At 42.8% G+C, this 15,271-nt stretch overlaps 2 protein-coding genes across 4 annotated transcripts in view; one reads left to right on the top strand and one right to left on the bottom strand.

Moving 5' to 3' along the window:
- The window catches only part of LOC134553836 (uncharacterized), a 32,680-nt gene extending 24,475 nt beyond the window's left edge, over positions 1–8,205 (top strand). The window contains exons 5-6 of the mRNA XM_063403967.1: positions 5,441–5,507; positions 8,073–8,205. Of these exons, the coding sequence (XP_063260037.1) occupies positions 5,441–5,507; positions 8,073–8,084 (79 nt within the window). The 3' untranslated portion in view covers positions 8,085–8,205. The remainder of the gene's footprint in view (positions 1–5,440; positions 5,508–8,072) is intronic.
- The window catches only part of CTDP1 (CTD phosphatase subunit 1), a 102,159-nt gene continuing 95,090 nt past the window's right edge, over positions 8,203–15,271 (bottom strand). For all 3 annotated transcript variants that reach the window (XM_063403879.1, XM_063403888.1, XM_063403899.1), the window contains one exon: positions 8,203–9,238. In XM_063403879.1, coding sequence (XP_063259949.1) covers positions 9,215–9,238 — 24 coding nt within the window. In that variant the 3' untranslated portion in view covers positions 8,203–9,214. The remainder of the gene's footprint in view (positions 9,239–15,271) is intronic.

Below are 15,271 nucleotides of genomic sequence, written 5' to 3'. Positions count from 1 at the left end.
AGGACTGGCACAGGGACTGACACAGGGACTGACACAAGGACTGGCACAGGGACTGACACAGGGACTGACACAAGGACTGGCACAGCGGCTGGCACAGGGACTGACACAGGGACTTGCACAGGGACCGGCACAGGGACTGACACAGGGACTGGCACAGGGACTGGCACAGGGACTGACACAAGGACTGGCACAGTGGCTGGCACAGGGACTGACACAGGGACTTGCACAGGGACCGGCACAGGGACTGACACAGGGACTGGCACAGGGACTGACACAGGGACTGACACAGGGACTGGTACAGGGACTGACACAAGGACTGGCACAGGGACTGGCACAGGGACTGACACAAGGACTGGCACAGGGACTGACACAAGGACTGGCACAGCGGCTGGCACAGGGACTGACACAGGGACTTGCACAGGGACTGGTACAGGGACTGACACAAGGACTGACACAAGGACTGGCACAGGGACTGACACAGGGACTGGCACAGGGACTGACACAAGGACTGACACAGGGACTGGTACAGGGACTGACACAGGGACTGACACAAGGACTGGCACAGCGGCTGGCACAGGGACTGACACAGGGACTTGCACAGGGACTGGTACAGGGACTGACACAAGGACTGACACAGGGACTGACACAAGGACTGGCACAGGGACTGGCACAGGGGCTGGCACAGGGGCTGGCACAGGGACTGGCACAGGGACTGACACAAGGACTGGCACAGGGACTGGTACAGGGACTGACACAGGGACTGACACAAGGACTGGCACAGGGACTGACACAAGGACTGACACAGGGGCTGGCACAGGGACTGACACAAGGACTGACACAGGGACTGACACAGGGACTGACACAAGGACTGGCACAGGGACTGGCACAGGGACCGACACAGGGACTTGCACAGGGACTGACACAGGGACTGACACAAGGACTGGCACAGGGACTGGCACAGGGACTGACACAAGGACTGACACAGGGCCCGGCACAGGGACTGACACAGGGGCTGGCACAGGGGCTGGCACAGGGACTGGTACAGGGACTGACACAGGGGCTGGCACAGGGGCTGGCACAGGGACTGACAAAAGGACTGGCACAGGGACTGACACAGGGACTGACAAAAGGACTGGCACAGGGGCTGGCACAGGGACCAACAGAGGGACTTGCACAGGGACTGGTACAGGGACTGACACAAGGACTGACACAGGGCCCGGCACAGGGACTGACACAGGGACTGGCACAGGGACTGACACAAGGACTGACACAGGGACTGGTACAGGGACTGACACAAGGACTGGCACAGGGACTGGCACAGGGACTGACACAAGGACTGGCACAGGGACTGGTACAGGGACTGGCACAGGGACTGACACAAGGACTGGCACAGGGACTGGCACAGGGACTGGCACAGGGACTGGCACAGGGGCGTGTTGACCCCAGGGGAGCAGAGAGCAGCTGAAGGCTGCCGGCAGCCCCGCAATGGGCTGAGCGATACAAGCCGAGGATGAACCAGGAATTACTCATGGATTTATTCCTTGGCACTTCTACTGTGGCTTTTGGTGCCTTTGCCTCACAGATGTCAAATGCAGGCAATTAAAAGTTACGTAAGGCCACAGCTGAAAAGAACCACTGCTGTGTCCCAGTCTGCACCTACGGGCACCCTCCTGTAATGAAGCAAACCAGGGGCTCTGCTCGGAGGCCTGAGCACGGGCTGCGGTTCCAGCTACAAGGACAGCAGAAGGTGTTGGGCTGGGTCAACCCTGGGTACATTCTGTAGAGGAGAATTTCTAATCTAGTGAACCTCTGTTTTGCCCACTTCTTTCCCCTTATAGACTGAGGACCCTCTCATGTAAGGAAACAGCGTCCAGCCTTTGTTCATCTTTCCTTGCCTGATGGGTATGTTCAGATTGATGCACACGAAGCACAGCGTCTGTAGTGAGAGATGAGTTCTGCTAATGCACAGCTCTCAGACTCGAGTTTCTTTCTTTTCCATCCCACAGTCCACCAGGGGCCTGCTTTCACCTCCTTAGCTGTCTTAGGAATTCAAATAAAAGAAGAGAGATTTAACGTGCCCAAACCCAAAGCACTGAAAAGTGTCTTGGATTGCTGACAGGAGGAGCCAGCTGCAGGGGAAGATGTGCTTTGTGCCAGCAAGCCTTTTGAAAATCTTTTCCACCAGCAAGGGAAAGGTGATGGTCAGTGAAGCAGATGGATGCTAGAAGATGCACAGCTGCTGTTCTGAGGTGGGCTCAGAGGTGACATGTCTTCCACAGGCAGTCCCCGGTGGGAGGAGACCCAAGGAGGACACAGCTGGTGGCCGATCCTGTGGGCTGGGCACAGGGCTGCTGTGCATATGAGTTCTGTGGGGGGGCTCCCCCTTTAGTCTGAGAGGCTGGCTGAGAGCTTGGGTACAAGGACGGACAGCAAAGAGCAGAGGAATCAGATGGAGTGTTCTTCATTTGGTATTCAGTGTCAAGGAAAAGAAAGCTTTTCTGTGGGATGCACAGATTATATATAAGATTATGAGACAAAGTTGAGTTATTAAAATATTTATTCACCCAAGGACATGTTGAGCTCTCTGAGGACCAAACCTATCCACTTAATTAAAACAGAGAATCTCCCAAGCACCATTTGTATTGGAACTAAGTGACATATTTAATACTTATGTCCTAAAAGGGTCATATATATCCATAGTGGTAGATCTGAAAAGATAAGCTTTTCTGACTTCTTGCTGTGCTCCCTGCCAGAAAAGTGCCAGCACCTGATCTGAAAGCAGCCTGAGGAGGAGGAAGAGGAGGCTGTTTCCTACAAGCTTTGCTCCTTACAGTTGCTCAATAGCAATGGTAGTTTGTGCTTCAGCAAAACAGCTTGATTGTTGTGAAGGAGCAACAACATCCAAAATCTGACAGGCAAACAGTCTCAGGGATTAAGAGAGGTTGGTCTCCTGTAGAGAAGGGTAAGGAAGAAGGACTCAGCTCTTCTGACAGTCCTTGGTCAAGGTTTCTCCCTCATGATTACTGTCAGTGGAGAACCTGTTACTGTGATTCACTTTTTCAAGGCTTCTCCAGCAGATGTAGAAGGGACAGAGGAGAACTGCACTGCTCTAAGAGCAGACTTAGAGAAGGATGGGTGTTTTGTCATTGCCTATTAAACCTACATGGTTTTGCAATATGGTTACTGTCTGCCAGCTCTGGTGCTTCAGGAGGAAGGTCTGTCTCCATTCTGCTTCCCAGTCTCCTGTCGAGACCCACTGACTCATGGAGGACTGCTTAGTGGAAGGGGATAGCACATGGAAGGAATCTGTGGACACAGCTGTCTATGTCACAGATAGGGCAACAAAATGCACTTTTACCTCTGTTATTTCAGGTTAGCATCTGCTCTACCTTTAAAGTGCCTCTAAACCCACCAAATGACTAAGTCAGTCCATCTTGGGATGGAGATCCTTAGAAGCGCCCCATATAGATACCAGATACCAGATATGGCTCCTTGTCTTTTCAGGGAACAGACTTAGGATGGAGTGTGGAAGGAAAAGAGAATTGATCATCCTCTGCCAAGGGAGCTCTGACTCATGGGGTGGCAGCACAGGCTCTGTGAGCATGAGACCTGCAGGGATGAGAACTCCATGGGGTTTAAAAGGGCCCATGCAAGTCAGCAATGTCAAGTACTGCAAACACATCAAACCCAACCTCTGCTCAATGCACAAGACAGAATCTGAGTCAAAATCAGCCCCCATCTCACCAAGTAAATGATCTGAGTGCTCTGGAGTTGGGGTCTGTGCCAACTCCACCCTCCCCTGGGATCAGGTCATGGGGCATTTCTGCTACTCTCCAGGAAAAAGAGAAAGTCCCGAAGAAGGAGAGGAGTGAAAGGAATAATTTGTTGTACCAGAAATAAAGTTTGTGCAAAAGAGGGCTTGGCTTATTGTTCATGTCTGTTTCTCCACAATTCTAGCAATCCTGTGTTACAGGTAGGTGCCTGACATCCTTCTCAAATAAAATCTCAAGTGGTTCAAAAACCCATCACATATTTATTAAAATCCACACTTTCATTAACATGTGGTAGGGGACTTTCCAGTACAGTGTCTGGTTCTGGACTCAAAAGAAAACCAGCTTCTGGCAATCATGTATCCCAAAGTTTCAGGTCCTTGAGAAACTCAGGGGTGAGGGCCCCACACCTGCTTTATGCCGCCTCAGTCTTAGTCAGCAATCATGGACCTTGTGCTCACAGTTTTCCTTTCCATTTCCCCCCCCACCCCAAAAAAAAAAAAAAAAAAAAAAGAAGCAGCAAAGTATCTTTTTACTGTGAGATGACTGACTGAGCAAAGGCTGTGGACTCTTCATCCTTGGATGTGGTGGCGTGTGTTTTTCTTACTGTATGTTTTTGTAGCCCTTATAGTCCTTAAAAATTATTTGCTCTGTACCCCTCCTCTTTTCTGTATTGTTGGTTCTGCCCAGATCGTACCCATTTATTTGGTTGTCAGTCTTTCCCTGGCCCTTATTCCTTATTTTGGACTGTTCCCTATCAATCCCCTAATCCTCGATGCCCTATTGGTTGTTTCGGTTGCTCCCCTCCCTCTGTTTCCTCATTGGTTTCTGTATTGCCTTGTACCCCTCTCCCTATTGGATCCATACCCTGAACTCCGCCCCTAAGCAGTCCTAAAACCCACTGTCTTGGTTTGTTTGAGATCTTTGCCTCTGCCCGTCCTTTTAGTAAAGTTAGTTTTGTGTTTCTGTTAATAAAATCGATCCTCAGAGTGGCAAGCGGAGCCCATCTCGTTCTTTATACTCTGGACCCCGGGGGAAAGTGTCACAGCCGCTGTTGCTCATGGTCCTTGGACCACCCCAGGAGTGTGCACCTATGCCTCCTCAGCCTTAGCCACCAATCGTGCTCCTTGTGTGCACTTTTTTCCTTTCCATTTCCCCTAAAAACAAAACAAAAAGTAAAAAGAAAAAAAATCTTTTTACTGTGAGATGACTGAGCAAAGGCTGTGCACTCTATATCCTTGGAGACATCCAGACACTGACATGGACATGAACAGGTGAGCCTCCCTGCCTGAGCAGGGGATTAGACCAGATGACCCCCAGAGGTCCACTCCCACCTCAGCCATTCTGTCATGCGTATATTGATGACAACAGACTGACCGTTTCCTTGGAGGAGAAAGATAGAAGGATTCACGTGGGCCCTGAGGAGATCCAGGAAAGCAGCTGGCCTGGTTCTTGGGGACAATGACTTAACAGCTGCTGGGAATGATTGAGTTGATCTTCATGGGAGATGAGAAGCAAAGGTTTTTCCACTTATGGTTATGAGCTGTATGACAGTGAGGAATTAATTCCTAGAAGAAAGATGTTCTTTTTCCACGTGGAAGCACTCACGCTGCCTACAAAAAGGCAGTATTTTCACTTATCTGTAGTATTTGTTACTGCTGTTACTACAGGTCATCTGTCTCAGAGCCAAGTCAGCAGAAGGAACACAGGATATGCAGCTGCAGCCTATCAGTACAGGTATGTATGCCTGCTGTAGGTGGTGCTGCTTGGGGGATTGGATACTACTGCCTCCCATTCCTGGGAGAGGAGGCTGAGCCGGGTGCTGGGCTCCAAAAACTTCTGAAATGATAATGGAAGGTGGGATTGGATAGGAAAAACAAATGTATAAAAAGCTTGCCTGCAGGTAGTGAGAATTGGGAGTCTTCTCATGCTGAATTTTCAGCTACATGATGAGATCCACTTCCTTAACAAGACCACTATGTATTAATTCTTTGACTTGTCACCTACTGCACTATAGTAAAATTAGGTAGAGCTGAGAAATCTTCAGGTACAAATCCAGGTTTGTGTATGTGTATTTTCACACTTGCAAGACAGTCACCTATTCTGTAAGCAGTAGTGCCAAGAAGGAAAATTGAGACTTCCCACCCTTCACAGAGGATGTTACTATCTAACACTGAGAAAACTCAAGGCCTACTTCACATATGCACAAAACCCAACAGTAAAAGTATCTGCATGCTTGGAGCTTTTCGCATCTCAGTGCTAAGCAACAGCTCCCTCGTCCTCCGCTGTCCCCAGCACAGGCACAAGGAGAAAAGCTTGGCCACTACGTGATGCTTTTTGCTTTTATCACAGGACCCACTACATCCCCATTCCTGGAAACATTTGAGGCCAGGCTGGACCAAGCTCTGAGCAACCTGGTCTAGTTAAAGATGTCCCTTTCATTGTAGGGAGAATAGACTACATGACTTTTAAAGGTCCCTTCCAACCCAAATTATTCTATGATCCTCATAAGAGCTGTGATGTCTTCTCATTCTCTTAAGAACTGGTGAGGGCAAGTCAAGGAGAAAGTAAAACTGTTGGTCTTTAAATCAAAATGATGGCTCTTATCAGTTCTTAAATAACCATGAGCCCTTAGGAGCCATCCTTCCTAGCCCTCAGTGATAGCACATGCTTAGAAATCTTGATGAAGCAAGTTGCCCTTTATGTGCTCATTTCCACACTGGTACCCTTTCAGAAACCAATACTACCCAGTGAGTTCGACAGCCTCACTGGGAATCTGGTTTCCTTGTCAGTTGTCAGAGTGCCCTTGCTGGCAGCAGGTCCTTGCTAGTTACCTAATGTATAGAAGTAGGGCAAGAAGGCAGGATAAAACACCCAGTCAAAATATCTAGGTCACTTAATGAAGAGTTAAACTCATTTCACAAAGCACATTTGTTGCTTTTCCTGCACCTTCACAAAAGTGTAAGCTAGTGGGAGTGAGTGACAATTTCATACATCCAGAGACTTCTTGCTGGCAGGTTAGAATGGGCATTTAACTTACCATGTATTAAATTTTCAGACTCCACTTCTCTCTCCCACCTGTGCAGAGACTGGTGATCAGTGCACTTAGCACAGCCACCTGACTGAGCAGGAACCCACTTTTCAGCAGAAAGCAGGCTTGATGCCTTCTGGGCTGCTCTGGCAGTGAGCAATGAGTTGGTGGCTCTCAACCCCCCCCTCTGCTAGGTGCCCCCTACTCCAAGGACTGCAGGCCAGGAATTGTTAAGAGATACTGGAGTGCTGATGGCTTTTAGGACTCCTGACCAGACCATTCCCTCCCACCAGTTAAACCATCCATAAAATAACACTGGGAGGAAGATAGAGCCTTTCTCACCAGAGAGCTTGTCCACAGAGAATCCTCCCACAAGCACTGCGAGGCAGCTGTGGTGCCAGGGATGCAGCACCCAGCAAAGCCCAGCTTTGCTCGCTGTGTTTACATTCAGAGCTGAAATGCTGCCCCAGGTTGCGTGACTGGCAAAGATCATCAGCCAGAACAAGTCTCTGCTGAAATTTGCGCTGTCAAGTCATTTGCAGCATCACAATGACCCAGAAAGCTGATGTTATTTCACATTATTTCAAGTAGGGTTTTAAGAAAACACAGAACATGCCCCACAACCCCAGGATTTTAGTATGTAATTGCACGGAATCATCCTCTGGCAGCTGGGGATGCTGCATTTTCTATTGCATTATGAAAAATCACTTGGAGACATCCTGCTTCTTTTCATGTAGAGCTACAGCAGGCAGGGCACTGTAGAATTCAGCTGTGTGGTACTTGTGTAAATGCCCAGGAAACAGAGCATTTTCCCACCAAATCCACTATTTTCATCTGTGGATGCTGACTTTGCATTCTGAAGTGGAAAAGCAATATTAATCTGAAAAGGCTTCAATATTTTCTTAGTCTTCCTTTTATTGTCATTATGAAGCTTTAAAATGAGAGTGCTATCTGTAAAGCAGCTGAGATTCTACTGAAATGTTCTGTTTAACTGCTAAGGGGAAAAATGAAGTATTTTTGCACCAGAATGTACTTCTTTTTAACCATGACATACAAACTAACAAGTCTTCTTTTGCAAACATTGTTAAAAGGGTTTAATCTCCAGTTGCTAACAACTGAGAATAAACCATGGTCCTAGCCACAGAAATTCAATACCAGGGCAACAACTCCTATGGGTAATGTCAGAGGCCAGTCAAAGACACACACCTGAGCAAAGTCAGATGTTAGAGTCCATGAATCCTCTGAGCCAGTGTTTCTTTTCTGTCCTTCAGCTACCTGCCTGAATCTACAAATTTGCACCTGCTTTCAACGTTTTTCATTATTTTCATGCAGAATAAAGGAAAGATGATACAGAAAAGAGCCTTATGTTTCATGGAAGAAAATGAACAGGAAACAGAAACAAAGCATACAAAATGAACCTTTATTAAATGAAAGAAAATCTGTTTTGTGGGTCAAATATGAAATAGAATATACAAAAACTTTACATAAGATCTCTTGTCAAAGAAATTAAATTCTATCTAGACTGAAGTAGCACTTGTTCTTTCCAAAACAACATGAATGGGTGAATAAGCATTTTGTGGCAGTACAGAACCACATAGTCTGCTGTGCTAAATTTCTAGTTACAGAGAAGGAAAGTTAAAAATCTAAATGAAGTCTCTAAAGAACCCAGCTATTCAACAAAGTAGCCTAAAAACATGAATGTTGACCACTATGTATTCTCTTACAAGCAAATGACAGGTGGGTCAAGTGCAGAGTTCACAAAGCTTGCATATCACATTCTCTGTTTCTATACAAATATAAATAGTTCTTTTTTATTTCAAAAATCCTTTTATATTTGATAGCTCTATTTCTGGAAAAAGATGACCAGTTTGTCAGGTTCCTGCTGTACTACCCAGACAATCCCATCTCCTTTATCTCCTCCTGTTTTTGAAGATTGTAACCCATAGACCACAGCCTGTGGTATTTTTAGAAACTTGATGTTGGTTTAATCACAAATCTTTGTACCACTGTTCCATACATGAAGGTTCTGCAGAGCTCCTAACATATCTTTGGCATAGAACACCATGTCCCATTTAATACTTTTTTTTGCTTAAAAAAGTATATATATATTCCTTTAGTAAACAACTTAAAAACATCTATTTCTGATTTTGTAAAATATCACCTCTTGAGTTGCTTTGCAAAATATACACACGTATTTTGGAAAAACATTGAGTACTGACATAAGGGATTTATCTGAAGTCTGATCTGTTTATGAGAAGTAAAATATAATCACAAATTTTGTCTTCTGCATGAATCTCACATGAAGTCATTCAATTCAGCTTCAAGTGCTGCTGCCATTTCATCCGCTTCAGAACTGCTTCCTTCCTCATCTTCATTGCTGGATTCTTTACTGGAGTCACTGGCAGCATCATCTTCATCCAGTTTGCGCTTGTGACCCCTGGAAGGACAGACAGAGACATGGCCCATGAATGGAGGTGTCTCAGTGCTTATGGAGAGATTCATATTCACCATGAGAAAAAGTGAGGTTAAAGGACTCATCTTTTTTCAGGCCTACACAAAAAGTATAGCACTTGCTTTTACATGAACTAACAGTAGCCAGTTCACACAATTAATTTTTTAGTTGCTGTTATGTACTGTCAGTGGTAGATGTAAAGAACAAAGTAGTGTTATTTCGTCCTGTTTGAAGAGACAGTTCAAAATAATGAGACTGTTTGAAAATAATGAGTAGATTTGCATTCCTCTTGCATCCCAGAAGAAAGAAGAAAGCCATTGTGTGAGAGATGTTACCAAAATACAAATGTTATATGATTTTGAATTATTCAAGTTTCTGCCTTTTTTATAAATATAATACCATTACTGATTAACCAAATCTCACTACACCAGCATCTACACTTCCATGCTTCCAAACTTTGGGGTCCCATCCTTCCCTTTTGTGTCTCTTTGGATTAGTACTGCCAGGCTGAACAACACATTTCTTTGCATCTCTGGAGAATGAACCAGTTTAAACAGGAAACTGATGTGCACCATACCCTGCTGAAAGAATCATGTTCCTGGCTCTGAAAGATCTCCAAGGAAAATCTTAACGCTTCAACTGGGACGTAGCCATAAGCAAAAGAATTTGGATTTGTGGAATCCTAAAATCTCTTTTTCTTGCCAAAGGGAATTTTATATCAGACGTGTACTTCTGAGATAAAAATAAAGTTGAGATTTTTGCATTGCACAGAATTCATAATGAGATGTAGAAACACCTTCAAAATCCTTCTGGATAATTTGTTCAGATTTCAAGCAGAAAAATACATGCAGAGGGGACAGGCATTTCTCAAATAACTTTCCTTGCTGAGTGGGGTTTCATTAAGAAGAGAATGCACCCACTTGCAGTCATGAAAAACTAATAAAATGATCTACCTATTTCAGCTAAAAGCAGTAATTTAAGAACAATCCTGTTACCTCTGAGAGTACAGAGAAATAGCATATAGCAAGACAGAAAGACCTTTGATAAATACTGACATGAATGATACCTATCCAAAAGAAATAAAGGCCAAGATTAACGGTCAAACTTGTGAGTTTGTAAGCAACGCTGAAATACAAAGCAGTTTTTATTTGTACAGACACTTTTATTGCTGTTTTCCAAGAATAAGAAATACTCATTAGCCCAGACTGCTTGGTTTGTGGGCTGGTTGACTGACACCCGACCTGCCCTTTCTCACCTTTTCAGGGAGATGGACAAGGTGTGGTGGGAATTCAGAAGGGGAGTCCAAATCAAAATGGAAAGTGAGCAGTACTATGTTCATCTTCCCTTTCTGCTGCAGCTGTGGGACAAAAAGAGACACTGCTGCTGCTTTACAGGGCAATTCCTCACACTGATGTCAGGTATGTTTTGCTGTTTAGCATAGCAGCGTAGAAGTAATATTCCTGGGAGGCAAGGTTGAAATCCTGGGATACACTCTGGGCTCTAAATCCCTAACAAGGAAAAATGGGATGAAGGTAGAAGTGTTACCTGAATACTTCACTACTGAAACTCAACTGTGGCATGCTGAAGAAGTTTCAGGGCACTAAATGTAACCTAATTCACAATAAAAAGCAGTTTTTCAGGCATAACAGTGATTACTTCCACACAGCCTCTATTAGCATGCAGTTTGGACAAGGAAGCTCCCATGCTTAAAATGCCCAGTTGGAAGAAATCTCAGCGCATTTTCATTAAAAGCTATACAAATGTATGGAGCCTTAGCAACACTTGCTGACTTTGTGATGATTTCAGCCTTCAGAGCTACAGCGCTATTTCAGGCATTAATGATACTATTAGCAAAGAAAAGCTAATTGGGAATTAAAGAAACCTGAAAGAGTCTTACTCAGCAAAAGAAGGAGTTAAGTGCATCTTTAAAAAGTAGTGAATAAGAAGTACATAGGCAGTGCTAACTGAAAAATAAAGTCATAGAGGGAATCTATACCACAATACTTGCAGCTGAAAACATTTCTATTCATCTGTTTGTAAGGCTGCATCCATGGAATCTGATGGTATTTGCCCACTGAAAAATGAAATCAGCCATCTGACAGCTGTCATTTACACATATGGAACATGTACACACAACTGCAGACACTGGATTAAAGGATGTGTCAGGACAAGCAGGCTTTTAGAGCCAGCCCAAATACTGTAAGTTTTCTGGGACATAAATCAATAGCAAAGATCTCATACAAAAGGAAAAAAAGGGTCTATAAAGAAATACAAGAAAGAACACATCAGTGAAAAAATACCTCACTGCCGGTTCTTGAAAGTGCAGAACAGTTAGTTTACAAAATAATTACAGCAAAGATGAGCAAAAATATTAATTTATGCAAGAAAGTAACTTTTAAAATTTCAATGTGCTTCACATCAACTAGATTTCAGTGAGGACAATCAACAAAATACAGGGATCTGAAATAGTCAGTGTGACTAATTAATTAAAAAATGAAGTTTCGACCTACAAAAAGACTTTCCAGAAACCTTAATGGATGCATCTCCCACATTTCATCCCTCATTCAGTTGTATTAAACAGTATCTTTGGAAATACAAAAGCCTGACTATTAACTATTTTGTCAGTTCTTGTTTCAGTAAGGCTAGAATGACAGCTCTGTTCAGTCTCGATATGAAACATTAGTCACTCATGGGGAGGAAAAAACCATGAAAAAACCAAAAAAGAAAACATAGCTAAATATTAGCTCTCTATAATAAACCAAAAAAATAAACCAAAAAAATCTCTCCTGAATGTTAGCATTTTTTAAAATTATGATATAAAAATCTTTCACTATTTGCGTACTGTAAAAGCAGCTTCACAGGTCTTCAAAAAACATTTAAATGGGTATTATTGTATCAAATGAAAAGCTAACCCTGACAGAAGTATGGAGGAAGGACATCAGGAACACAGAGCTGCATTTTTTCTTTACAAATTCAGAAAAGAGATAACATTCTGTTAATAATTTCTACCGTCAGCGAAAAAGCAGTATATCCCCATGGCAGTGTATCTACTAACATAACAAACAATTTAGAATATATATTTTCCTCACTGCCTTGTGCCCCTTCTTTGTCATTTCCAGTTTCAGAGCCATAGTGTGTAGCACTATTGAGTGGAAAAGTTAAGTTCATACAGGATTCCTTCTAACTATTTAGGGAAAATGATTCAGCAGTGTTGCAGGCTCTCATTAGCCTGATTTGCATTTTTATAACGAATTTTGCTCGACTGTTATTAAAAGCCAAACACACCGATAATAACTGAGTATCTTTAACCTCACATATGAAAAACTGCCAAAACAATGAATGAACAACTTTAAATATCTGACAACTCTGTGAAAAAATTTCTACAATCCGGATTTCCTTTTCATTTGCATTAAGTATTTTTGCTTTGTAATACTCACTAGTAGCAAGCTGAACAGTTCATGTGCTGGAAAAATCCTTTCAAAGAGAACTACATTTAAAAAAATATCACATATTTAAGTGAATTGTCAAGAGATTTAAATAAACTACAAGTGTAATTCACAATTATATTAAAAATGAAAATAAAAAACCATTTGTAATTATATACATATGAAAGTAGTTTTTAGGAAAACCTCATCTACAGAATGCTAATGAGAAACAGTGATATTCCAAATGAAGAGGCAGGTTTACAAAGTTGCAATAGCATAAGGCATATACCTATAAAAATAGCACAGAAAAATTTACTGAAAATGAAAATTTATTTAGCTCTTGATCAGTTAAAATGACCACTAAAATCTGATTACAATGTACAGGTTGAACGAAAACTGCATTCTTATGAATTCACTTTAGTTCACTAAGAGTGCCATAGGGAACAAAGTAAAAGAAGTCCAGTATTTCTTGCTTCTATTATCTTATGGCCTTAATTTATAATTGGCTGAAAATAATGTTGTAAAAAAACACTCTTCTTAACTGGAAAGCAGACTGCCTCTGGTTTGTTTTGCATCTCAATGGCACCCCTTTAAGAAATACAGTGCTACATTAAAATAGAAACATCTAATTAGCAAAGGAACTCAAAGGGCAACATAACCCTTGCTTTAAACAAAACAAACTTAAATCTTCTCCAAACTTTATTTTGAAATTATAAATGAAAACTTCAGAAAGTGTTTAGATACATGTTCACATATCCTTTAAACTCCAAATATCCACAATCCCCATTCCTATTCTGATAATGAGTAAACCTCTAATTTTTTGCAAGTTCACCTGACTTCTTTCAATAGCTCTTAAAAGCAGTACAATAACAAAGTAGAGTCTGCAGACTAAATGTATTTAGTCTTTTACAAGTAATCAGCTTACAGCATTGATATTGTAAATTAGGACTTCAATTTGCTACCAAATACAGCCAAGTTTCTCTCTAACAAGAACACTCATACAGCAGCCCTAAGTAGTTTGGAAGGCAAGGGTTTGGAAAAGGCATTTTGAAACTGCCTGCTGCCTTCCAACATCATCATAGCCCTGCAACACAACCGCCCCCGGCACGACTCTGAAGCTCCATGTGGAAGGTCTGTCCTGGTTTCCATACACACCTGGACCACAGCTTTCTGTAAACTCCTTCCGCAATGGAAAGAAAGTGATGTGACATTTGGTAATGGAACTAGAACTTCCTTTCACAGGAATTTGACTATGGGAACAACTTATTCAGATAAGCTAGTTCTCTGGCAATATTCTTCAGTTATGAAGAATTAGGGCTGGTTATCCCGTAAAACTCTGCTTCAGCCCAGTCTGAAGATGCCAGCCCAGTACTTGGCTAACAAGCTTCAATGCCTGGAGCTCTGAGAACCAAAAATCAATGTTTGTGAGCATTAATGTTTCATGAGACAGACAGACAAGATAGTTACATTTTCAGAAAAATGTTTCAAGTTTTGTGGTTATATTTTTTTAACATTGGTTACATGGCAATATCTTTAAGGTCCCTTTTAAGCCAAACTACTCTAATTCCACTCTATGCCCTTTTATGGACACTTGATACAAGATTGAGCAATTGTCCATAGCCTGCCTATAACTCAGGTGTCTACCCTCTGGCAATTTCCCTTGTACATGTGTGCAGGAACACTGGATTTTCTGTCCAGGTGCTCCTCCTTGGTACTAGCACAGCATGCTGCAAGGCGCAGAGCCATGGGAGCTACAAACAGCACTGCCCCAGCACTACTGGCAAGCTGCAGTGTGTTTTCACTTCATGCTTGTGCTGGGACAAACAAGACACTAGTTAGCGCCGCAGGAACAAACGCCAGACACCTCATATATCTCCTCAAGAACTCATCCAATGCTGTCTGCAGGATTACAGGATGATCCAGAAATCTAATATGCAGAAAAATGCACCGAGAATGTTCCTTGCACACCCTCGGTGTGCAGAGAGAGTCCCTGCAGTTGGAACAGTGTGCTTTCAACGTTTCTCACAAAAACCTCTTCCAGGTACCCACCAATTCCAACTGACATATCCAAGGAGTATTTTAACTAACACAACAGTAAAGCAAGAGCTAATTAAATTCTGTACACCCTCAGAGCCTTTCTGCTTTAAAATTTAGCGCACTTGTGCACAATTCCAATGGTGAGAAACTACTCTGGAAACTGAAAACCATCCTACAACAGCTTTATAGGTAGTACTCTGAGCCAAACACTCAATGCATATCTAAATTGAGAGTATTTTAAGTCAGGAAGTCACAGAAAATTTAAAATAACACACTGTAGTAATTTCTGCATTTAACAAGGTTTGTAAATTTTGCTACAATTGTCTCATTGATGAGCCTGTGTTTTCTTAATATTCAGATCAAGGGGAAAGTTTAATAACAAGAAAATTACCCCAACAGTGGTTTCTCAACAACATTAATGTTTTCTTTAAGAAAATGGTGCTTTTGTAATAGTTCAACATTGACATTCCAAAACCAAACAGTATAGCAATAAAACTTTAAAATTAAACGCTGTGTGATTTTCTCAGTTCTTTCTCTTTAGATCTGTTCTAGATCT

Source organism: Prinia subflava, chromosome 1, assembly GCF_021018805.1.
Source record: "Prinia subflava isolate CZ2003 ecotype Zambia chromosome 1, Cam_Psub_1.2, whole genome shotgun sequence".
Taxonomy (NCBI): domain Eukaryota; kingdom Metazoa; phylum Chordata; class Aves; order Passeriformes; family Cisticolidae; genus Prinia; species Prinia subflava.
The sequence above is the reverse complement of the archived record's forward strand: the minus strand, read 5'-3'. Positions and strand labels throughout refer to the sequence as shown.